At 35.7% G+C, this 25474-nt stretch overlaps 1 protein-coding gene across 7 annotated transcripts in view; it reads left to right on the top strand.

Moving 5' to 3' along the window:
* The window catches only part of BBS9 (Bardet-Biedl syndrome 9), a 315416-nt gene that overhangs the window by 180840 nt on the left and 109102 nt on the right, over positions 1–25474 (top strand). For 6 of the 7 annotated variants that reach the window (XR_003495378.3, XM_072033266.1, XM_072033263.1 and 3 more), the window contains one exon: positions 14507–14617. The exons of the other annotated variant lie outside the window; for it this stretch is intronic. Coding sequence is in view for 5 of the 6 variants with exons in the window: in XM_072033266.1 (XP_071889367.1) it covers positions 14507–14617 (111 nt within the window). In the remaining variant the exon portion in view is untranslated. The remainder of the gene's footprint in view (positions 1–14506; positions 14618–25474) is intronic. 7 annotated transcript variants of the gene reach the window in all.

Below are 25474 nucleotides of genomic sequence, written 5' to 3'. Positions count from 1 at the left end.
AATCAGTGCTTAACAAATTCTGCCATTTAGCTGGTGCACAAAATAAGCCACAAGTGTTAGAGAGTTCACTGGATAAAATGAATGGTCTGCTGTAAGTACCATTTCATGTTTGAGAAAGTGCAGATGCTGCTGCAAGACATATTATATTTCCATAATCAGTGATAGATAACAAGAATTGTTTAACAATCCATATCCTTATGTGTGCACTTAAGCTATGGGCAGATCGATAAAAAAACATTAAGCTTGGTGCCAGCTAAAGATATTATACCTACAGGCTATTTGACTACACAACGGAAACTAAATCTGGATTTCAGTACCTCCATTTAGACAATCATTATCTAGACAATGTCTTTTTCAATTCCTCTTTTAGTTCTGGATCATTTGGAATGGGAAAACCTACACTCAGTCAATGGATTTTCTTGTTTAGTATTTTTAACTTTTTTTTTTCCTGTTTACAAAGGAAGTATAGTGTGTTAATGTAAATGCTGTAGAGCTCCATAATAACAATAATTTAATCTTTTTTTTTTTTTTTATTTTTTTTTTATTTTTATTTAAGATTACTACCACCTGACGTTCTTCTGTGAAATGATGGTTGGTATATGTAAAATATTGTGTCAATGCATGGGAGTATTCCCAAGTAATTGGCAAGATAACAATGTATTGGCCTTTCTGGGATAATTTCATTAACAGAGTTTAGAAGTTTGCCATGCTATAACTGTTCTGTTCACTAAAGAAGGGTGGGGCACAACTGGGGCATTTCAGGTGCTGGTATTCTTTGTTAGTTCTCTTTATGCTTTACATTAACGGTGACATAAGAACATAGCAGATGAGAAGCCAGAACGGAAATAATGTGTCTTCTCACCCTTTACGCCCATGTAATTTTTTTTGCAATCTTCTGTTGCAAAACAGGATAAAACTCAACACTTCCAGGATCCTATATGTGCTTTTGTGAAACTGGGTTTAAAGGAAGTCCACCGGTAGCAAGAAAATATTTCAGTTGAGTCATGCATTGTTTTAGTTTTGCTTTGGGTGCATGTGCTTCATAAGCATATGTTGAAATAACTGTTTAGTTAAAATAAGCTTTCTCAAGGCTCTCTGATCCTGTAACATATTGTCATGGACTTGTAGAGTGTTGAAGGATCTGATGCATTTTAGATGCTGGTCTGCTTGCATAAATATTACAGAAGGAGGAAAGAATGCATTGCCCCGTAGGGAGCTGTTTGTTGAATATGAAATCATGAACAAAATTCTCAAAGTTTCAGATCAGGCCAGAATAGTAACTTTGAAACATGAGCACTGAATCCTTAATGTAAACTTTTTCAGTCTCAACATAGGTTGCTACTGCTCTGCTTTACTTTAGATTGTAGGCATGACCAAATTAAAGCAAAGCAACAGAGAACACTTTTTTGACAGTGATATGTATTCTTGGCCTTTGGTCACTCAATGTGAGAAGTTAATAAGCTGAGCTATATATGGAAGATAAAAAATAAAATAATAATAATAAAAAAAGCCAAGAAAATTTCCAGTGTGTTTGTTTCAGTCATTTTGAGTAGGCAGAAGAACTATGATAGTGACAACATTAGTTTTTAAGTGACAGGTTCTTATACATAAATCTCATAAATTATATGCATTGCAATCATATAGGGTACATTGAAACCGAGATCCAGTGGTTGTTTTTCCATGTACATAAACTGATGCATTATGAAGCATGTGTATATTAAGTGATAAGATTATTGACAAGAATGTAGTTATGACTACACCTAGAGAAGGTACAATGCAACAATGCAAGCCTGTGAATAAAACTGTGCTATGTCAGATAAATGGGGAAAAAAATCCCAACACTTTTTGACACTTCCATTCCTTCCCAGCATTACTTCATTTTGAAGTTATGAAATGCTCTTAAAGACCCTTTGGTAAGGCCCACCCTTCCCTGGCTGTATGCCCAAGAACTTTTTCTGGCTACCATATTCACCGGAAGACATTCTTTCACGAAATCCTGCATCAACAGCTTTCTCACCAGCACAAAAGCAAAGTATGTGAAATCTGTGTCTCTTATCAGTGTCTCTTTACATATGCCATATAATATACACTTGGTTGTAGTTATTGCAGAAGCATTCAAGTCACACACTTATATGGAATGGAGTGTGTCCTCCTCACTATACACGTCTGTCGTGGTTCCGCTTGAGTGGGCAGCCGAGCTCCACCACAGCCGCTCTCTCACTCCCCCTCCTCAAAGAGGAATGGGGAGAAAATATGTGAAAGGGGCTCAAGGATTGAGATAAGGACGAGAAAATCACGCAATAATTAGTGTAATGGGCAAAACAGACTCAGCATAAGAAGACAGATAGTAAGATTTATTGCTCATTACTAACAAGCTAGAGAAGTGAGAAACAAAGGAAAGAAACCAAAAGCACCTCCCCCCCCATCCACCCTCTTCCACCTGCTCCCCCCGAGCGGCACAGGGGAACGGGGGAATGGGGGTTATGGTCAGTCTACAGCGCTTCTTCTCTGCCGCTCCTTCTCGGTCATTCTCGTCCCCTGTGCTGTGGGGTCCCACCCACGGGATGCAGTCCTTGACGAACTGATCCGGCGTGGGCTTCCCACAGGCAGCAGCTCTTCCAGAACTGCTCCAGATATGGGTCCGTACCACGGGGTCCATCCCTCAGGAGCAAACTGCTCCAACCTGGCTCCCCCACGGGCAGCAGCTCCTGCCAGGTCACCTGCTCCTGCGTGGTCTCCTCTCCATGGGCTACAGGTCCGGCCCAGAATCTGCTCCAGCAGGGGTCTTCCACAGGCGGCAGCCTCCGTCGGTGCAGGGCCACCTGCTCCACCGTGGTCTCCTCCATGGGCTGCAGCGTGGAACCCTGCTCCACCGTGGTACTCCATGGGCTGCAGGGGGACATCCTGCTTCACCATGGTCCTCACCACAGGCCGCAGGGGACTTCTGCTCCGGCACCTGGAGCACCTCTCCCCCTCCTTCTACACTGACCTTGGCACCTGCAAGGCTGTTTCTCACTCCCTTGACTCTCCTGGCTGCTGTGTGGCGCAGCATTTTTTTTCCCTGTCTTAAATATGCTCTCACAGAGGCGCAAAACAACATCGCTTATTGGCTCAGATCTGGAAAACAATGGGGCCCTTCCCAAACATGGGGCGGCTTCTAGATCTTTCTCACAGAAACCACACCTATGGCCCCCTGCTACAAAAACCTTGCCACGTAAACCCACTACAACGTCTTAAGCTTACATGTAGGTTGCGTTACTGCAGTTATTTTTGAACTTGTGGTATGTTTAAGAACAGAGGTCTTGTTAAAGGAAGTCTTAGATGGGGCTTGAATCTTCTTGAAGGTAAGGAGCATGATCTTAGTAGGAAAGGCAGTGGATGGAAGTAAGAACACTAGGAATTCATGTTAGTTATAAGATGGTAAAATATTCTTTATGTCAAATACTGGAATGTCCGGACAGGTTCCTGAATTTTCATTTTGGAGACAAAGTAAGTTTGGTAAGTCTCTGAGCAACCTGGTCTAGCTGGACCTGCTGTGATCAAAGATTTGGACTAAGTGGCCTCCAGAGCTCCCTTGCAACAAATTATTTGTGCATTTTACTGTTGGGTTAATTTTGAGCTAGGTGAGTTCCCAGATCTGACACATCACACAGCTTCAAGTATACCTTTGTGCCTGCATAGGGGAGGGTAATGAGGACCAAAATGGAATGGTAAACTGAGCTTCCTGCTTTATTGAAGACTTGGATGACTCTAAACTTGCTTCTTCTGTCCTTTTTTTCTTGAGTGCTGTGATTATGCAATGTAATCTGTAAAATTCAGTCACTTCAATTCATGCTTCTCTTCAGTTTCAGGTTTTGTCTAATATTTTTATTCACAGTTAGCCACAGTTTCTTATGGCTACCTTGAAGGCAAGGTACAGATTTCTAAATTGTTTCATTTAATTTATGCATTACAAGATTTATGTTTAGTTTGCCATAGACTTTGTTTAGCATGTACTAATGTTGTACAAATAAAACAAAATTTTTTTTTTTTTTTTTTTTTTTTTTTTTTTTTGAGAGAGGAGAGGGGTTGGGGTTACACTTATCATAGAACTGTCACTTTGTACTTTAACAGAATTCAGGGTATCCTATCACAGTTACAGAAATGATTTTTAAAATCCCTTGTCCCTGTCAGGGTAAAACATGATCCTTAAAACCTGGAGAGTTGATTTAGAGAACTAAGTAAGCATAAGACATTAAAATATCTGATTGAGAACATCTCTGTATTCCACTTGCTCTGTCATTCTATTTATCATGTTGGACAGTAGCACAAGTGTCAACCTTTTTAGAAGATGAAACAGACGTTATCCTGTGCCTTCACATATAAAAATCCACTTTATTTCAGACACAGCCTTTTGTTTTAAAAACAGACCTTGCTTTCACTAAAAAGAGGAGGTTGGATTTGAACATAGTTCTTCCTAAATATTTATTATATTATAGTGAATGTAATTCATTTGATGACATTAACCAAGTGGAGTCTTTCCTTCCTCTCTGAAAAGTTCAGTGCCAAGATTCTCCTGAGTTATTTGAGACTTTTAGGAGCATGGTTTCTCATATCTTTAAATACCATGTATTTGTTAGAAAGGTACTTAGCAGTTTTGTAGTCAGTTCTCTTTGGGGCGCTTCACAAAAGGAGACAAAGTTGCCTTTTTGTTTCAGAAATATGAAACTTGTGTGATGATGGTCATTCCCATTTTTATTTCCTGTGTGTCCCTTTTTTATTTCCTATGTGTCAGTCTTAGATGTGCCAATAATGATTGCTTCAGGCTGTTGCACAGCAGTGAAGTACTCAGATTGTGTCTCAATATGGTGATACTAGGAATACATTCATTCTAAAAATCAATCTCAGAGATTTTAACGTTATAAAGGGTTGAACTAGCATAAGATAACACTGATTTGGTCAGTGGAATATATGGTAAATAATATGTCATGGATATTTCTTATTCCAATATCAGACCAAAGATAGTTTATTAACATTTGATTCATTCTTAGCTCATAGTACAATTAAAAATCATAGAGTTGATCAGTAAGTAAAAATGAAACTTCTGCTAGACTAAACAAATATAATGTAACTCAGATCTTGCATGTCATTGACAAATCCGGTATTTCGGTACTGTAGATGAGAAAGTAGAAATTTACAAAACCAATGTGCTGTCTTTGATATATCTGAAAGAAATATAAGCATTTACAGCAAAGTTTGCATTTCAAGTATGGAAGGAAACCTTTTCATTATAAAAAGAACTCTATTTTTCTCTTTTTTAATGCTTTGAGCACTTATGAAGAAGTCTAGGATATCAAAGGATCCATATGCTGTTTAGCTTGGCTAAAGAGATGTTTACTGGGTTCATTTCAAATAGTACTGAAGGATGATGCTTGTATTGATGTTTATTTCATCGAGTTGCTTATTTCCAAGTAATATTGGCGATGCAGAAAAAGAAGCTATCTCATTAGTCTCTTAAAAATGCATTTGATTACTTGTATTTAATTTCTGTAGTTGGCATTTTTGTATTTTATGGTCAGATGTCTCTCCAAATGTAAATTTAGTAAGTTTGCTTGCCAAATACTTTTGGGAACCAAATTGTCAGAACTAGAGTTTTTAAGTGTCTTGCAATATCGCTGCTGTGTTCTTAATGAAGTAGATACAGATAATAGGATAATTTCAGGTTTATCTATTAGTATTCTAAACCTGTTTTGTCCAGTATTCCCTGTAGCTTCTATTTGGAGGGAGTTGGGGGAAGGACAAAAAAGAAATTCCCAGTTCACAAGCTCCATTTCTGCATTATGATAAAGTAATTAAAGTTCATTCATAAATGCAGCAATTTTCCCCCACTGTTTCTGTTTAGAGGCTGTTCAAAACTCTTGCTCTTTTGGTAGTCAGAAAATTTCTAATTTGAAGTCAAAATTAATTTATGATAATTTCTGTCTTGTTTCAAGAGTGTCTTTTATTTCACCAGACACTAAGGATTTCTGTCCAATTGTATTAATGGTAAAGATCAGTCCATCCCATTTTCAGTCCTCTTAGCTAAGCAAGACTGATCCTGTGCTCTTCATGTCTAAAAGGTAATTTATTCCTATGTGATCTTAGTAACTTTCAACTGACTTTTTGCAGGTTTATTAAATCTTTCATGAATATGGTAACAAGAATTGAGCCCAGATGTCTTACTGGTGCCTTGTTCAGTAGCATTACTACTTTCTCGATCTTTCTTTGGAACATTATCTCTCAGGTGGATCTCAGCATTGCATTCATCTTTTTCAAGGTTATCACACTAGAGCCTCTTTTTCTTTCTCGTATAATCCTGTGATTACTCTGGTGGCTATCATAGCTTCTTTCATTTCCATGGCATCACCATTTCTGGTAATATCAATTCTTCTCATAATATTAAAACAACTGCAGTTGGTGTTGAGATCTGATCCTGCTGGTCTGTAATTATTTTGAAGGTTTGTCTCTTAAACTACTTTACAATCCTTTTCCAAATTGATCAATTCTACAAACTACTCTTTCAGTATCCCATCACATTACTGCTGTGAAGTATTACTCTGCCACTTTAATTGTTCCTTTCTGAGTAACATATATCCTTCAGCACCCACATTTGAGTCTCAATTATTATTCCATTGTCTTCTGTTATTTGCAGTATGTATATCTCTTATCAGTAGATTTTGTTCCTGTATTTTTGCTGAAATCCATGTATTGATATACATCTCAAATACTTTTTCTTTGATTTCACTCAGTGAAATCCTAATCTGGATTAGGAATAAGACCATCATTAACTGTTTCAAAATGATTACTGTTCAATCAAGGCTGTCAAAAACGTCCAAAAGACTGTGTAGTTAGGAAACTGCTAATAATTTCATACTCATAGTTGGGGCAAAAATCCCATTCTCACTAACCTGCATATTCCCCATTATAAATGTGTAAACAGTGCTTTTCTTAGGTCAGTATGTCTGTGTGCTTACTTGAAAGGACATGGTTGTCTGTTGCTCCAAACCTGTCTCAGGAACCTTGAAGGTCTTGTAGTATGGTAGTATCACAGAATGCTTGGAAACACTCTGAACTTACAAAAGTGCAAACAAACCATAAAGACACAAAGCTGCCCAACTGAAAAGGACCTGGGGGTATTCATCAATAGCCAGCTGAATATAAGACAGCCTAAGAAGGCCAACAGTTTCCTGTCTTGTATCAGAAACAGTGTGGCCGGAAGGATCAGGGAGGTGTGTGTCCCTCTGTACTCAGCTCTGGTGAGGCTGCACCTTGAGTACTGTGTTCAGTTTTGGGCCCCTCACTACAGGAAGGACATCAAAGCCCTGGAGTGTATCCAGAGAAGGCCATGAAGCTGGTGAAGGGTCTAGAGAAAAAGTCTTATGAGGAGCAGCTGGGGGAGCTGGGGTTATTTAGCCTAGAGAAAAGGAGGCTTGAGGAGACCTTATTGCTCTCTATTGATTCTGTGATTTACTCTCTTCAACTTCTGCCTGTGGGGAATGAGGATATGCTCTTCCCTCACTAATAAGACCAAATTTTGTATGTGTTTATACTTATGCGTGCAAATATATAATGTCTATGTATGCATCTGCATGCATCTTCACCTTCGTGAATGTTTCCTATATGTATTTCAGGAAAAACAGAAGTGTTTCAACTGTTAATAGGATTAAAAAAATGTCTAAACTGTTTAGAATTCTGAGTACCGGTAGGGTTTGATATCAAGATTACAACAGTCAAATCTAGCCTGCCTGTTTTCAACATACACTGAAGAAAGGACAGAGACTCTATAAAGACAATATTGTGGACATTTTTACAACAAATGTGCTCTGGAGTTCTCAGTTGCTGATTTCAGCAACTGTGCAAACATTGACTTTCAGGAGTTCTCTTGGGATGTAGAAACCAGAATTGACAGTAGAAATTAATTAAAATACACTTTAAGAAAAAAGAAAATAAGTAAAGTGCTTATGAAAGGGAATATTACCTATTCAATTTTTTTTGAGGTAAGTTAGTTTAAAAACAAAAAGACTAAATGCCTAGCAACTACCTTACCAGTGTGCATTACTGAAACAATACAATAAATAAAAGCTCTCCAGAGCTAGAAAAATGTCTTATTGAGAACAAAATATTTATTCCTCACATATATATACCTTCTTGTATGTATATATAATTATGTATTTATATGCCCCAAATGAATTTATATATGTATTAAGAACAAACAAACAAACAAAGAAAAAAACAAACAGTAATAACAAAACCCTTGCATATTCCTTCTCTTGCTCCCAGAAAAGGTAGTGTGAAATATTGTTTATTACTGAATGAAGAATGTTGTGCCCTGAAAATACGTTGGAGACAGTACATTATGTAACTCCTGCTACTACAGTATTTTAGCATTTTGAAAAAACAAACAGAACTGTATTGTTGTGCTGAATGGAAGCTGCAGTTAGCAGCACACTAAATATGTGGAAAAGGACATGAGCACAAGTCAGAAACAAAATACCAGGTGTTATGTCAGGCAGTACACTCCTAAAAAATACAATGATTTTTATTGTTATGCTGTTTGTCAGGAGTGAGTCTTCCCCTTGAATAGTTCTTGTTACAAGCTGATTTTTTATGCTGTTATATAAAGGCAAACGGAAATTCTTCAAGCACCACACTACTCAGTAATAATTACCTCTTCCAGCACACACCGGAACATAGAGCATACTTTTCAGCTGGTCCATGCTCATCAGATGAACAGGTAGTTGGAAGGAACAGCCGATTTGTGTGATTGAACTACAACTGCTACCATTCATCCTTTGTTCGTATTGAGAAACAGACGACTTCTGGTAGATGTTGATTGGCCTTACATAGTTTAGTGTTAATTGCATTCTCAGTCCTGTGTAAGAAAAGGTACTACTGAATATTGATTTTGAATGTGTTCCTGGCTGAATGTCCAGTAACGTTTCTTTAATGAAAAAGGCTGTTAGATCTGTTTTTAGCAATGTGTTTCCCAATGCTGTTCATATGACTTGCATACCACATGCCCTGAACCTCATTCTGTAATTATGGCCAAGACAATTTGACCATTTAAACAGCGTAGCTGTTCCCATAAAAGGGTTGTACTGCCAAAGTATCCTGAAGTTACTAAGTAAAGATTTTATGAATTCAGGTGTGTTCAAAATATTTGAACACGCTATGAGCTCAAGTAGAAGCCACACATGATCGGTGTAAATTATTAATGTAGTATTTCTGCATTGTTCTCAATGCAAATAGTAGCAATTACAATACCAATGCAACATATTATAGGATAAACTATTGAATTTATAATCTCAAAGTCTCATTAAGAAACATTTCAGTAACACAAGGGTGGAACAGAACATCAGACTGGTATCTTTCTTTGTACTCCCATGGAAAATATATTTTTGTGACCTACAGTGATCTTGGGTGCATCCTCAGTAACGAAAAATTTTAATTAAATTATTGTTTTACTGGAACGTAATACAGAAATGTTGCATCATTTTGTTGATTCTGGCTAAGTCAAATCAGGCACAAGAACAACAAAGTTTTGTTGTCCATGCTATTGGGCTTGAATGCTATCTTCTGAAATCTGTAGCTGAACTAGTGAATTAGTGACTATGTTTTACCAGGAAATTCTTGAACTAAAACTGGGATGTTCTGTGAAGTGTTGTTATGTCTTCATTTTCAGTGAGAACCATTTAAAAAAAAAATCCTATCTCCTTGCATGCTGCAGTGGAAATATGCTTGCATTTCACTATTCAAAGGAAGGATTCTAACAGACCCAGTCCGTGAATGGGTGTTCCCTGAATGTCATCATACTCCCAAATATGTAGTGTTTTCTTCGATAGATATAGTTTTACATTCCTTCTGAGAATAAGTAGTAGAATTGATAGAAGTAATAGAACAACTGTTTTACAACTAACAATCTCTAATGTCTTGGACAGAGAAACACAACTGAATATGGTTTTGTGTATAGTTTTGGAGTCACTATGAAACAATTTTGCTGTTTAGGTTATTTCCATTGTTACAGAGGAATTACATGGATGAAAACGTTACATGTTACATGAATGAAAAAACTTATTTACAGAACTTCTGTGTTTTCTGCTCACATTTTGAATCTCTTGCTGCCAAAGACTACTCAGGAAGCATTTTTTTTCTTCTTTCTGTAGCCTCTTGTAAGAGAGTTAATTTCAGAGGAAAATGGAAACTTTATGAATACTTTAGATTGTGACAGACTGGAAGAGAAAGAGGAAACCCAAATGGTCTTTCCCTCAAAGTGCCTTTTCATTCTTTAGATGCATACTACTTTTGTTTCCTGTTTTTAAACTTTTCGAGCCATATTAAAATGTGTAAAAACACGGTGATAGGAACCTGTAGGAAAACTGTCAGTACTTAATTTTTTTTCGGTGTGTATTATGTTTATATTTCCTTTGGGTGTGGGCGTCTTTTTCCAACTTAAGAACCAAATGTGTTACAAAAACAGATGTAGTGAAAATAAACAAGAGAAGTCTCATTTCCTTTGGTGAACAAAGTTCACAATTAGCTTGAGTGTAATTTTATGCATGTTGTACCCTATCAAACAGTTCTGCTGACCACAGCTTGCTTCTTGTATTTATCACAACTGATAAAAGATCTGTGATGTCTGAGAATAATTTAGCTACACAGAAAAGAGGGAAAGAGCGGGTCAAATGTAATAACATATTCTACATGTTATTCCTGCCAACAATTAATGGGGAAATTCATTTTATGAAGCACTGTTTACAGACTTGACATCTGGAGAACTTCTCAACTTGGATCTTTTCCAGTCTGTAGATTTATTCCTGCCTCTTTTTTCCTTAAATATTTTACTTTTCTGCTTTGTACCATTCACTTACTTATCAATGAACATGAATGATTCTGTTGTTGTGACTTCTTCTAGGACTCTAGATGGGTAAAAATTTTAAATGCTTTCTAAAATAGACATTTGGTGGATACCTTCTGAAATTTACACAAAGATATCTAAGAATTCAAAGATTTTTTTCTGATTTAAATTAAGAATTCTGTTAAACTCTAACCAGAGAAGGTAGAAGAGATACCCACAGTAGAACCCCTGCAGTATGATGTTAGAAAAAGCTTAGAGTCTGAAGAAAAGAGTTTCTTTTCAGGCTATTGTTATGTATCAATCTGAATTATAAAGTATTTTTGAATTACAAAATCCTGGACTACTGTGATGTAAATCTTATATTTGCTGGAGCATATTTGTTCCTTATTCAGTTTTCTTTCTAGCCTAGTGAAAGTTTACCACTTTCTTTAGTGAAAGTTTTGGCTCTTACAGCGTTGCGATTGCCCTATTATGGTTCCCACCCCTCCTTTCCTTTGGGAAATCATAGCATGTTGTGAAGGGTGTCCATTTTTATCATGTGGGTGGGTTACCTGTGTTGATTGGAGCAAGACAATGGAATTCACCATTGGTTACATTGGAAGAAGCAGATACCACTTACAATTTTTTATACAGGTTGATGCGGATGAGAGTCCAGACATTCTACCTCACCTTAGGTATGGGAGCAACCTAAGGGATGTAGTTCAGCAGATTCAGTTCTTTCTTCAGTAAGAAAGTAATGCTGGTATTGGAAGATAAAGACAACAAAAGGAGTGGCATGGCAGTCTTGATCATGTAAACATCATTGCCTTGAAACAGTAAAAACATAACTATTGTATTGCTTTCTTGTTTGGTCATTCATGTAAATAATTTTTGGAGTGAGAGTTCTGGGTAAAATCCAGATCCACTGAGAACATTGCACTCAGCATATTGACTAAAGTTCTGAAACATCAGCATTTAAAAAACAATTAACATGTAACAGTTATAAGTATCCTTGCATAAATAAGAAATAATTGCTACTCATAATATTGAAAATGATGATAGTTCTGCTCTGTGTATTCTGTGTGGACTTTCTTTTTATGTGAAATAGTTTATCACTGGTAATGTTTCACTCCTGACTATTCTCTGTCAAGAAATTAAAGTTATGGAAAAAATGAATTTTGCTTTTAACTTTAGTACATTCTGATAGTATCTGTTGACATGATTTACTTGTAACAAATCTCTCACATCAAAATCAAGAGCAGGAAGTTTTGCTTCCTTTCAGCAAGTAGTGTGTTGTAACTAAGGGCCAACAGACCTTTTCCGACTCATACTCAGTTACTATCAGCATTGATGACTAATGAAATATTTTGGCATCAAAAGCCATCAATTCTCAAGGCTGTATATGTTACAGAATTTCAGGCTTTAGAATGAACCTTGTACAAAATTTTATTTCCACAATATCAATTTGGTAGATGCTGACTAACTGGGTGAGTTTTCACTCATAGTGTTAGAAAATGTTATAAGACCTCTTAAAATCTATGGTACCATTCTTAATAGTTCTTTTGTGCAAGAAACCTTAATTCTGTATCCTGTCTTTAGAGACTTCTGTTTAATAGGGTAGATTTTATCTGAGGAATAAGAATGAAAAAAGACTTTTAAAGCAGTGGTTTCCATTTCATCAGATCTCAGTTTACATTTTACTCACAATTTGCAAATTGGAGCAGAAGTATTAGTTTGCTAATATTTATTTTCATTTAGGGTGTAGGTTTGTTTATATTTAATGCAATATGTCAGACATTGCTCCAACGTTGAAGTATTTTAATATGAAGACATTTTCCTCATTTCCCATTTTCTCCTTCAGTTTCAATAGCAGGAACCCTAAATATCTGAAGTTGTCACAGGTCCTATGAGTCTGCACATTGTTGACACATTCACTCCTAACATTCCTTTCTAACAGAAAAGATTTGCTTTCTCTAAATCAAACACAAACCCTTAATATATATTATACTTTCCGTCAGAGTGTATCTGGAATATAGTTATATATATATATTATATATATATACACACAACATATATATTAGTGTATATATGATATATATATATATATGCTGCAGCTCTCCTACTTGAGGAAGCAATATCATTTTTTTCCAAATGTTTTATAATGTACTTTTTAAGGAGAGAACAGCCTATGCTGCTGCAAATTGGATACACTGGTTATGGGGCTTGGGGTATAACACTTCTTTTCAAAATTTCAATATTTTCAACATTTCTTTTCAAAAACTGTGACAGGAAGGAGAAAAGTCTGTGTTCTCCATTGGGACTTTATGCTGTTTGTAAACGTGCTTTTGTAATACAGTAGATAAGTACATGCGCTTGTTTGCTTGAGAGTGGTGATCCGGGGAGGACTGTGAGAAAGATATGCCAGCTTAGGTCCTGGACCAAAGAAATATTTAAATAAGAGCTAAATTTGAAAGCAGGTGAACCTTTCCCTGTAGTCAAGAACCTAGCGTCTAGTGCACTGCATTGAGTTTCTGATCAAGTGTTAATTTAAAATAACTGGGCAGCATTTCAGGCTTTAGCAAGAACTGCCCAGAATAGTAAAAGAAAAGATCTAGAAACATGAATTATTTGATAAAATGTATTGGGGGAAAAGGTAACATACAAGCACGACTAAAAAGCTAGTGTTTTAAAATGTTCCTCCATGCTTTGAAATCTTAGGTTTGACAAAAGCTACTAATTGTTAGCCACTGAAAAGCTTACAAATGTGACAAGCTTAGCATTCAAACTGTGTAATACATTATATTGTTAGCAATACAGTCATTGTAAGGCAATGGCTTTTGCTGTGGAACAGGGGCACTTTCTCCCAAGTCCTGGTCAAAGCTCTTTTGAAATATTATTTATTAATCTACTCCATTGCACACTACTGCAGCTGTCTTAGAGTGATGCTACTACAAGATTGTCCCCCTTTCCATATTTTAAACATAAATGTTTAAACATGCTTGAAGAGAATGCTCCTAGTCATTGTGTTCTCTAATGAAGTAAAAAAAGCAATATAGACAATACAAAGAATCCATTATACCATGTATCCTCTAAGATCACATGATGGTAAGGCATTGCCAGTACAGTGAAAGTGTCCATGTTTGCCTATCTCCAGCACTAATTAAAAATACTGTATTTAATTATCCATCCAAAAAATATCATCATATGTTATTCTCTGTGTCAAGCTAACGGTCTTCATAAGGTTTGCTGACTTTGTACAGTTATTTCATTCACATGTAGCTACTTTTATTACAAATCTAGTTCCTTGTAATCTGATCTTTAACACAAACCATGCTATTTCCAGTTTTTATGTGTAACCAGTTTTAAATATTCTATGGGCTAGATACACTGAAACTTTTTTTAAACCAAAGTAGGTAGTAGAAAGAAGTCATTAAGGCATAGTCAGAGTTCTGAACAATGGTAACAGTTTTCTTTCACTTCGCTGATTTTTTAAGTTTTTATTTTTAATATTATTTTTAAATTGAGGTTATTTGGGTTTTATATGTTCTTGGGATTTCATGTCAGTTAGTCTATCACCTCTTTTCCTTAATTGTGCACTAGCGAATTTGTTTTGTTACATAAACACCACATTATGGCTGTTCCCTTTTCTGCTAGGTGGCTGTTCTACAATCCCAGAGTCTGACTTGGAGGAAAGAGTAATTGTACCAGGCTCCACAGCAACATTTACCAATCACAAGCATGCTGCAAAGCAGAAATCCAAGCCTGGTAAGAAAAGAAAAATTACTTTGTTTTACTTAGATGATGCATAGCTCTTTTCAGAATGCTTGTGGACCTGTGAAACAAACAGCATACATTTCAGGCTTTCTTAGTATCACTTTCAAATTTTCTCATCTTAATACTTAATACAAATTTTCTCATCTTAATATAAAATTATATAGGATCTGATTTTATTTGGCTACTTCTGTCAAGAGGTAAATTGTAGAAATCAGTCTTGGAATTAAAACGCTATACAGTTGAAAGGTTTTGTGTCATGTAATGAATGAGACTCTTGAAAATTTTATTCACAACCTCTTCCACAGGAGCAGAATGAAATTGAGGAATGTTTTCTGCAATAAAAGGATTTTTTTTTCTGCAGTATGGCAGGTTAGACTTTGTGCCAACAGATTAAAATATAGTCATTACTTATCTTTTGTGGGAAGACTTCCTAGAATTTCAGGAAAATATTATTGGATATAATAAAATAAAATTATACTGGCTGTAAAATATGCTGCATATGGTGATGACACATTTTCTGGAAAGACTTCATGCTGCCGGGAACTGTGATATAGTGTTAACATATTTTAAAAGCAATACTGTGAAGTAGTGCATTACAATTTAATAAAGTGCCTGGTAAGCTCTCAGACTTGAGACAATGTCCCATTCTGTTTACTAAGTTGTACCTTAACTTTCCCCCCCCCTTCATTGTTTATTATGTCTTTATCAAATATTTAATTTTAAACATATTTCAATGTTCATATATCAGATATGTTCACTATAGATGGGTTTTGAAGTCAGGCTAAGAAGAATAGAAGAAATATAGAGGTTGTAACCATCAATATTCAGAAATAGAAGGTTAGAAAGTCCTGACACATCTGCAGAAAGCAGTTAATTATTTGTTTGTAATCCATCCAACTTCTTGTTTGCCTGGCCAACTCTTACACAGACAGTCATAGAGTGCATACGTATAGTTAATTGCAATAGCAAAATTTGTCTTAGTGAATTTTAATAGTGGCCAGGGAAGAAAGATGCATATTAGAGCAATGTGTAACATGTCACAATTTAACTTGAAACTCCAAAGTGAGCATCTGCTCACTAAAACAATGTGAAAAATCCACTGAAGACCTACAGCTTGGACTTTTCCCAAGTGCTTATTACTTGCACTCCACAGGGGCTTTAGGTCAGAAGAAGAAGGGAATCTGTCAAAGTAGACATAAGTATTGTTTAACTTTTGTCATATAGATATATTAAGTGCCCTCCTAGTAAGTATATCGTCTCCCTTATGTAGGATACAATACTGATAAAATTCCAGCTTCTGGCAACTGTACCTATAAATCAGGAGCATGTAGCAGGCAATCCCCTTGTTTGATGCTTCATTCTTCTGATCAAGCATATGGTTGATAATTTAGAGAATGCATTTCAGTGTTCCTCAGGAGATAATACTCTGTGTATAAATAACCTGATGGCTGAAAAATCTATAATGAGAGGAAAAGTGCAAAGATATATGAATGAATTCCAGAAACAGAGGCATTGGGAGGCATTGCATATCCTACTATAAATTTTAGCCCATGTAAGTCTTAGTCTCAGAAAATTGAGACTTGCATCACACAACTGGCTGTTGTTGCTTTGTAGCTTTCTATAAATGGCAGAATGAAAAATTCTGAAAACTTTAAATAAGTCTTTAGGTTTATGGACGTGTTATACCAATGAATGTAATTCATTCACAGTAAGAATTGACTGCCATCTGCCAGTTAGTGCTGCAATACAGAGAGAGCCTAGAATATCTGCCACTGAGCTGTCTGGAAATTCTAATTGCTACAAGTTTAAGAGCCAAGGGAGCTACTTAAACCATAAGGTAACACCAGGCATGAAATCACAGCATTGCAGTGTTCTCCGTACATGATATTTTTGGCCTGAGTTCTTGTTCAGAGAACACTAGCGACTGCAGCAAGAGCATGGTGAGTATGCTGAGCCCTCAAAGGATATTTGTTATCTTCTGTATTTTTATTTTATTTTTATTTTTATTTTTGACTTTGCATTTAATTTAGCTATGCCAAATCCACAAGAGAAAAGCAGAAGGGAGAAAGTAGACTTAAAATTCTTTTTTTTTTTCTTCATAGATCTTCCTTCATTTCCTGAGGGAGTTCAAACAGATTTTATAAAATTATTTGTTATTTATTAAATATTTATAAAATTATTTATTATTTGTTATAAAATGAGAGGTTTTGTTTTCTTTTTGTAGATGGTATTTGATATTCATACCTCTCGCTATAGAGGTAGTTTAACTGCAGTGAAGAATTAATACTGGCTTCAGCCAAATTTCTGCATTTAGCTGATGTTTTCCATAGGGCCATGTCAGGTCAACTGATATGCTATGTGTGGATGTGGGCACAATGGTTGATACCCCTGAGTAGGGAACATGAAAAGAAACATATCTAAGTAACAGGCTTGCATTCACAGAGGAAGATGGAAATCAAAGGAATAAAATGAGCTAATTATTAGAATATTCCAAAGAATATTCTAATAGTGGACTTCCATCTATCAAAACAGTGAAAAGTGTAGTTATGTACTTGCTCCATGTGCTGCCAGACCAAATCGTAGCAACAGTGTTTTGTACAGGTTAAAGTCCATTTATAGTTATATACAATGTAGTGCAAAAAAAGCAGTAGTGTAGTTGCTATAATAGGATCACTTCTACATCAGAAAAAGGGATAAACTCGGTTTTTCCCACTGATATAGAATTCTAGATTATGGCAAAATGGAAACAGTTCTCTGTAGCAGTAGAAGAAAACAGAACAAAGCATATTATCTACTGAAAAGAACTGTAACATTTGACTTGCAAATATCTCAGCAGAAAGCTCTGGGAGTGCTTCATAGAGAAAAGGAAAAACAAGAATTCTCCCTGAGGTGCTGTACTAGGACTTCTTGGTTACAGTTAAATTGCTTGTGAGTTTAAATCTGCTGAAGAGAAGTGCTATTAAGGAGGTTGGAACACAGGAAAAATGTGCTAAAGAGAAAGCATAAAGAGCAAGAGGAGTCCTGAATTATAGGCCAGACTGTGGGCTCCCTATCAGTATATTTACATTATTACTGCTGTGATGTCTGCTTGCCTGGACAATGTTTGCCTAGTCTTGAGCTAGCTAACTCCATTGTTGCTAGCAAACTGCCCATGATAGTATGGCATTGAACCTTGGCCATAGAACTTAACAAAACTCTAAATAAATACCCTTATATAATACACCATTTAGTTTGCATTGAACTCTTGCTGCTAATAAATACTTGAGCTTGCCAATCTGTTGCTAAAGAGATTGTGTGTAGTGTACAGAGATGGGTGCCAGTCACTGCATTGAATGCTAGTATGCTCTTTGGGCATGCTGAGAATTTTTAAAAACATTTTTAATTTTATGAAACAATGTAGACCTAGCAAAGAGGTCACAGCCTTAAATGTGTTGTGAGAGCTATGTAAAGATCTTTAGGGACAAAGACCTCGAAGACCATGCTGTGTTATGAGTATGCTGTAGGGTAGCATTTGGTCACAGATTTGCATGTCATCTAGTACAAAATATTACATTGAAACTTTCCATGCAACTGCTATACATGTCAATGAGTTGGAATGGATACCTAGGACAGCCAAAGATGAAATCTAGCAGTCATGATGCAAGTCTTTGTAAGGATAGAATGAATGATTCTGGCCAATCATGGAATCTCTTTGGAGAGGAAATTAATGGCAGTATGGTGTTTCGTTTTTACTGCTGACATAGTTCATGCTGATTTTTGTTTTATTTTTTCATAATCCACGTGTGTTGTGACTCCATACTAAAGAATGGGATCAGGTTCATAATATTTGGGAATGAGTACTATTATTACAGTTGTAAGAGCAGATTCTTTTAAACAGCTTTTGCTTTGAGTGTGTACGAAAATACTCCCTTGAACACTCTCCATCCCAATGAATGGAACATAACTCTTCTTCCCTCATACCCCCTCAAGGCACTGTGTCTGTGTGAATTACATTTGGAGGAGTAACTTTAGCATGATAAATCTACTCCTGCTAACTTTAATCTGGGTGTTTTGGTTAGTGTCAGGAGAGAGCAGCACAGATTTCATCAGGCTGGTAGAGAGCTTGAGTATGATTTTAAGTTCTGAGTCCACTTTGAAGTCTCTGTTGTTTCATCATTACTTTCTTCCATGAGTTTACAGCTACAATACCGATACAGATATGATGACCTCTACTGCAATCAGAAGTACAAATACAGTGATTGTAGACTATCTTTCGTGCAGGTCCTGTGGGTTTCCTTTCTGTTTGTTACGCTGTTCCTTCTGTCTTCCATTTTCTTCTTTACAAGTTACAGGTTCATACTGAAGTTGCAGTTATCTTGATAGAGTGAGTAGTTTTGTTTCAATGAGAAGTTTTCATATGCTTTAGAATGTAACAGTTAAGCAGAATTCAGCAAATCTCTTTCTCAGGTTCTTAAATATTTCTGAGAGAGATGGAAATTTAGCTTGTAGGAAATAAGGAAGTTCTTGTATGTGACAGCTTTTTAGAGGCTCTCTAGTGCATGTGGTGAACATGCTAAAAATATATATATTTTTTTATCCCTGAGAAATTAAACTGTTAGATGGTGATCTTTTGGATGAAATAAGTGCAATTGTATTTATCAGGATGTATCCATTAAATTAAGTGTTCTGTATTCCTCGTATGCTACTGCTGCCCGCTACTTAGTATGTAAGAATTACCATATTTTTTTAACCTATATTACTAGTGAATATTTTAGGCATAATGGATCCAGTTGCACTTTTAAGAGTAAGGAGTTTCATGCTGGTAAATCATGAGTACCTCTACCTCCACTAAGTTGTAGGAAAATGAGATGAACAATTAGTATGAATCAGAGACTGGGGTGATTTTTATTTTTATTTATTTACTTTTTTTTTTTTTTGCGGACCAATAGGTCAGATTGCTTTGCAGTTTACTTAGTTGTTCAGGATTTTACAACACTGGGAGTCAGATTTGTCAAGTTTCATGTCATGCAGCTGTTGGAATTTTCACAACATGTAAGACTTGGTTTTCCTGGCAGAATTTTTCACCATGATCCTGTAAATCTATCCTGCCAATGATCTATCTAAACTAAGAAAGTTTTAAATATTTATGGGAAATATTTGCCTATCTTTGCCATGATAATTCACAATAATGATTGGCTTTCTGAGAAAGCAACAAAGACCATGGGCTGGTATTTACATTTATTGTTTAAATACAAATATTTCAGAGAAGCTATTCATGAGACCAAAGCTTTGGCATTTGCACTCACTACTGTGCTACCACTGTTTTCAGTTAAATTCTTTGTATTTTGGTGTCATGCAAATATTTAGATGACTTAAAGATTAAATTTCAAAGTACTCTTCTTGTATGATTATATTTAGTAAAGTAAATATACTTTCATATTTTAATACTCATTGCATCTAAGACCAAAAACGCCTCAGCATTTTTAGTTATATATTGTAATAGATTTTAACTGTCTTTAATTTAAAGCATCTGGCTTTTTGCTTTAGATTAAATACACAGACAGCTATACAGAAATGATTGTGAGGTTGAGCTATAAACTCCAGTAAAACGACATACTGAGCCAAATTTTCAAAACATCCTACAAAGTTTCACCCAGACATTGCACAGCTGCATGTCTTTTCCTACAAGTTTTATTCATTGTATTTTATTTGTTATTTTATATGTTACTTTATCTAGATAGCTGTATGACAATGTTTATGTAGATGCTGTGAGTGCAGTTTAAGAGGATCTTTCAATGTTAGCTTTCTAATCAAAGATTGCTGACATTATTGTGCCTAGACAATTTCAGGAACCGTTAGATGATTCCAGCCCACAAAGATAAATAGTTACTACAACCTTGTATAAAAAAAATCTTGTTAGTAAAGAAGATTGGAAACATTTTTCTTTAAAGGGTACAGTGGCACATTTAAAATTTAGGTATATGCTTAGTTTTTTCTTATAAATCATGATTTATATGAATACACAAGTGTGTGAAACTGCAATATACAGAGTAACTCATCACAAAATAATGTAATTATAAGATGAAGTGTTACTATAGGGTTTCCTTTGTTTGATTTTAGAAAGGAATATTCTTAAACATTTGGCTTAGCACAAACAACTAAAAAGCTTTTGGATAAAATTTGTTGCCAACTTCTACTGAGTCTATCTATTTTTATATTGTACCTTTCTTATTATTGTTGTTTACCTACACAAACAAGCAGAGAGACATCCTTGAATTTATTTTGAAAGGTGTTGAAATGTGTTGTAAAAAAATCTATAAGAAGAGGTTTATTAAAATTTCTATTTGCTCTAGATCAGACATTGATACATAGAACTACTAACTACACTAAATTTTCAAAGTACACAAGTAAGATCCAGGTGGCCTTACTACTGTTATTGAAATTATCATCAAGTTTGCTACACTGGTAGTCGTTTGGATACTGATATTCCTGCCAACTACCGCAAAAGTGTTTTCAATGTAATGTAGCCAAGCAATTAACTTTTTCAGGTTACACAGTATAATAGGACAGAAATCAATCGTATTTTTAATGGTAACATGCATCAGAAGAGAAATGTTTAAATTAAGCTAAAGATTATTTTGGGAAAATGTACATGCTGTCTGGAGTAGAATTTCATGCCTATAACGAACTTTCAAAACTGAGTGTATCGATCAGAATTATTCTCAATGCAGATTTCTCAGCTCTCCATGGCTACGGTTTTGAATCAACATTTTCTGAAGCTTGGCTATTCTGGACTTATGACAAAATTAGTAAGAACAGGTTTGATTTCAGAAGTGTTTTTTTTTTTTTTTTTAATTGTTGAAGGACCAACTAGTGGGATTTATCTGAAATTAGAAGGAGTAACTGTGCCTTTGACAGTTTGAGTTTGGTTTCAAGCATTTTGGCAGTTGAGTTGCAACACAATATTTTGTCCTTGAGCTAATAAAGAGTCTCGAGTCAGAAACAAATCTGGCATAAAATACTGAACCTTATGATGGCGGCAGGTTAAGTGAAAGCTTATTCAAGACCTAACCTTATTAGAAGTCCACTTATGTATTTCCCACTGATATACTGTGGTATTGTGAGACTAGATCCTTTGTTTTTTTCTTTATGACATTATCATCTGAAACAAAAGATACTAGTACCCTGAAGCTGGGCCCATCTAATACTTTAAAACTGCTGAGCTAATTGTTTCCACAAGAAAAGGTGCAAAGAAAATGACGGCTACAAAAAGCCTATTTTCCTGGAGAGAGTTGAAGAGATTTATGGAAGTTTTCTTTTCCACAGAGTCTGTTTTTCTAAAGAGCGCTACAGTTCAAGAGATTAATGTGAGAATTCCTTCATTAAGTCAATACCAAATGAAGTGCCATTTCCCCTTTAGTAGTAGATTGTATATACATCTTTTGTGAAATGTGATATAATACGTGGGAAAGTAACAAGTTTTTATGTTCTAATATTTGCGGATTCAAATACACTATATCAGGTATTATCCATATTTCTGCAGTGGGTAAAGAGATCGTCTCTAAGGTTGTGGTAGTGTTTTACAAAACATTTCCTTCAAAGGTTTACAAAAAAGACTGACTAATTCCAGTTTGTTTCATGACTGTCAATGAAACAAAGAACCAAGGGGTACCTTATACTTTGTTTTGTGGGATGTCCCAGAAATTGCTGAGATCACAGTGCACTTTTATGATTTGAGAACTCCAAGACATTCTTAGAATTACTAGCAAACAGTTGCTATTGCTGCAGTTAAGGGAGTGGGAGTGATACAGTACTGTATCCTCAGCTTTTTGGGAGTCTATGAAAAGACTTTCCTTATTTTTATCAGGTTCTGAACATGAGAATTACTGATGGACAGTAGAAGGTAAGGAACATGTAACAAAACATAGGTTGATAAGAAAGGGTGGGCTAAATATGGAAAATAAAAACTATAACCAAATACATTGCTAAGAGTTCTGAATGGATCTTATATGTAAGAAAAATTAATCATAGCACAGTGGAAGAAATTAAAACAAGAGAACTTTAAAACTTTAGAACTTTAAAAGCTTTTTATGGTGTTCTTTTTTTTTTTTATGGTGTTCTAAAAGCTAAATGGTGTTCTTTGTACTTCCTTGGCAGTTATCCTAAATGACTAAGCTTAAGAGAAGTAGGTGCTTGGCTGTCACCAGGATTCATTCACTCTGTCTTCCTCTGCCATTGAAGATGGGCGGGACAGAAAGCAGTCTAATCACTCTTTTCTGTTTGTTACTGCTTACTTTTCCTCAGTAGTGGTGAAAGTTAATGGTCTGTTTTCCTTGCTAATATTTACAAGATTTCTTGTAATGTTTTTGTTTCTCCATGCCAATTATTTTCTCCATCATATCAAGTGCACAGTGCAAATATGTCCAGCACTTTGTTTCTGGTAGGTATGAACCGCTGGCTGTTGTTTTCTCTAATCTACCAGTAGTTAGATCTTTTCACCGAATACTCAGTAAAACTTGTTTCTCAAGGCATCTATTTTCTCACATAATGCTTTAATGACTCTTATAAGCAATTTTTTGGATCTATTTTTTTAAACCGAAAAATCATCATTTTGCTCAGAACAGGCATAACTTTGCATTGTGTATGTTGTTTAGTTTAGTCTATTATTCCACACTTTAGTTCTTTTATCAGATCGTTATTGGCTTGCAAGATTGTACACAGGTATCTATGCCACTTTCTTTACATTGTAGAGGTGTCTATAAAAATTACTGTCTGCTAATGATTATTTACATTTGTATTTGATGTTAATGGTATTACTCTTTGAGAAATATAAAAAATCCAAGCTGTTCTGGTTTCTAACAAGGTACTATATATATTAAAAAAAAAGAATAAAAGGACAGAGAAACATTATTCAAATGCCCACTCAACATTCCCAGCCAAGAAAGATTTAGTGACTGAGAGGTATTTTTATTAAATTCATTTCAGCTTTTCATGGCCCTGGACAACTACGTTGGCAGGCAGAAGAGACTACAGACACTTTTTGCTTCCACCATCCATCTTCATTTACAAAAAGTAATTGAAAGGAACATGTTCAATAGCACAAAACAAAGACAAGCAATCCATTTTGACCTTTTGTGCTTCTGAAAAACTGTACCAAAGCTTTTAGTAAATTCTGAAATATCATTGGGACCTCCAAGGATTTTTTTTGTCTGATGCATAAACTTCAAGTTATAGTTGTATGGTTCATGTTATATATGTCAGACTACAGAACAAAAGTTACTTCTGTCCTCAAACTTTGAGTTTCACTACCCTTCTCAGAATTTTAAAGTTAGTACTAATGTAATGTTTGACATATCATATGAGTATTAGTTAAATGCAGAATGAGGCTGTAAAATGGTTTTCCAGGTGTCTTTTTCCAGGTTATACAAAATGCCAAGACTCGCGTTGTAGCTTGTCAACATTGGCCACCAAAGGGAGATTAGGTCTAGGTCTGCAGGAACTATTGCTGGAAAAACAAAACAAAACAAAACAAAAAAAAGACATTGTGGAGGTGTTAGAGGTTATTTTCCAAAATACATTCTTATAGAAGTAATGTTAGTGTTTCAGCCTCGTCCCCGCCCCCCCCTCCCCCCCCCCCCCCCCAAATTCCAAAAGGCAGCCATCCACATTATGAGCTAAAGGATTAAACTTTCTTTCGAAAAAGAAAAAAGACTTTTGAGGTACAGGATTACACAAAAGTACCTGGAACTGCTAGTATCAGTTCTCTTTGGAGTGCTGACTCTGCAACCTCTTGAAAAATAAAGGATTTGAATAGAAACATTGACTCTTTTAAAGAACTGGTGATATGTCTGAAATGATGGAGCACAATCCCACATACTTTTTGCTGGAGATAGTTACTGGAAGTGCAAATAGGTTTTCATGTCATTTTGTGGAAATTATCAGTGTCATTATAAGCCACTTGGAGCATTGGTAGAGCTTTGTGATGCATCATCAAGGAATGGACACTAGCGGTAATACAGTTGATGTATGATGCCAGAGCATATCTTAGTTATATAATATTAAAAATAGTACAGGAACATTTCCAGAGTTGGTAAGTCTGGATTTTTTTCTCTTGATTATAAGAGTGAAATATTCCCAAAGCTGCTGTACCAATGAGGTTCTACAGTACGAAGCTGTCTGTAAAGGTAATACAATTATCATGTTCATACGGGTAGGTGATGCTGTGATACTGGTGTATACGGGTGTTGACATGTCTCAAAAGAGGCTTATACCCCCAATCCTGATAGTCTATTGTGGCTCAAAGTTGCACAGTAACTTTTAAGACAGAGACAGTTCTTATTCTGATGTGTTGGAGCAGTACACATTTCAGTCATTCTGGCCGTAGCTTTTAAAACCAGTCATTTTACTGAAAATGTATGATAAAATTCTTATTTTCAATTTGTATGCTATAGTGTTAGGAGTTCTTCCATAGTTGTTTGAAAGCTTGGTGGCACAGTTACATGTTGTGAATGTATGCCTAGTTCACAGAAGATCACATTTTATTTTTAATAGTAATGTCTTTTGGGGCCTCACCTTCATCTTGATGTGCTGTCACAACTATCGTGGCTGATGGCTTTTCACAAACTCCTTGATTCTCTGTTTGGTTCTTATTATCTGTGACTGTGAGATGCAATGCATGTGACCATGTTGCTCCCAGTGCTTAAATGTGTCCTGTATTTGAAACTTCACTGGGAAATTCAATGTAGTAGTTTATGATGCTGTAAGTTTGACTATAGTTAATGCAGGTTGTCTGACCCATTCTGGTCAAGGGACACATCAACTACAATAACAGAATTCAAAATATTAGGCTCTAAGAACTGATGTGAGTTC

This window comes from Anas platyrhynchos, chromosome 2 (assembly GCF_047663525.1).
Source record: "Anas platyrhynchos isolate ZD024472 breed Pekin duck chromosome 2, IASCAAS_PekinDuck_T2T, whole genome shotgun sequence".
NCBI lineage: Eukaryota > Metazoa > Chordata > Aves > Anseriformes > Anatidae > Anas > Anas platyrhynchos.
The sequence above is the reverse complement of the archived record's forward strand: the minus strand, read 5'-3'. Positions and strand labels throughout refer to the sequence as shown.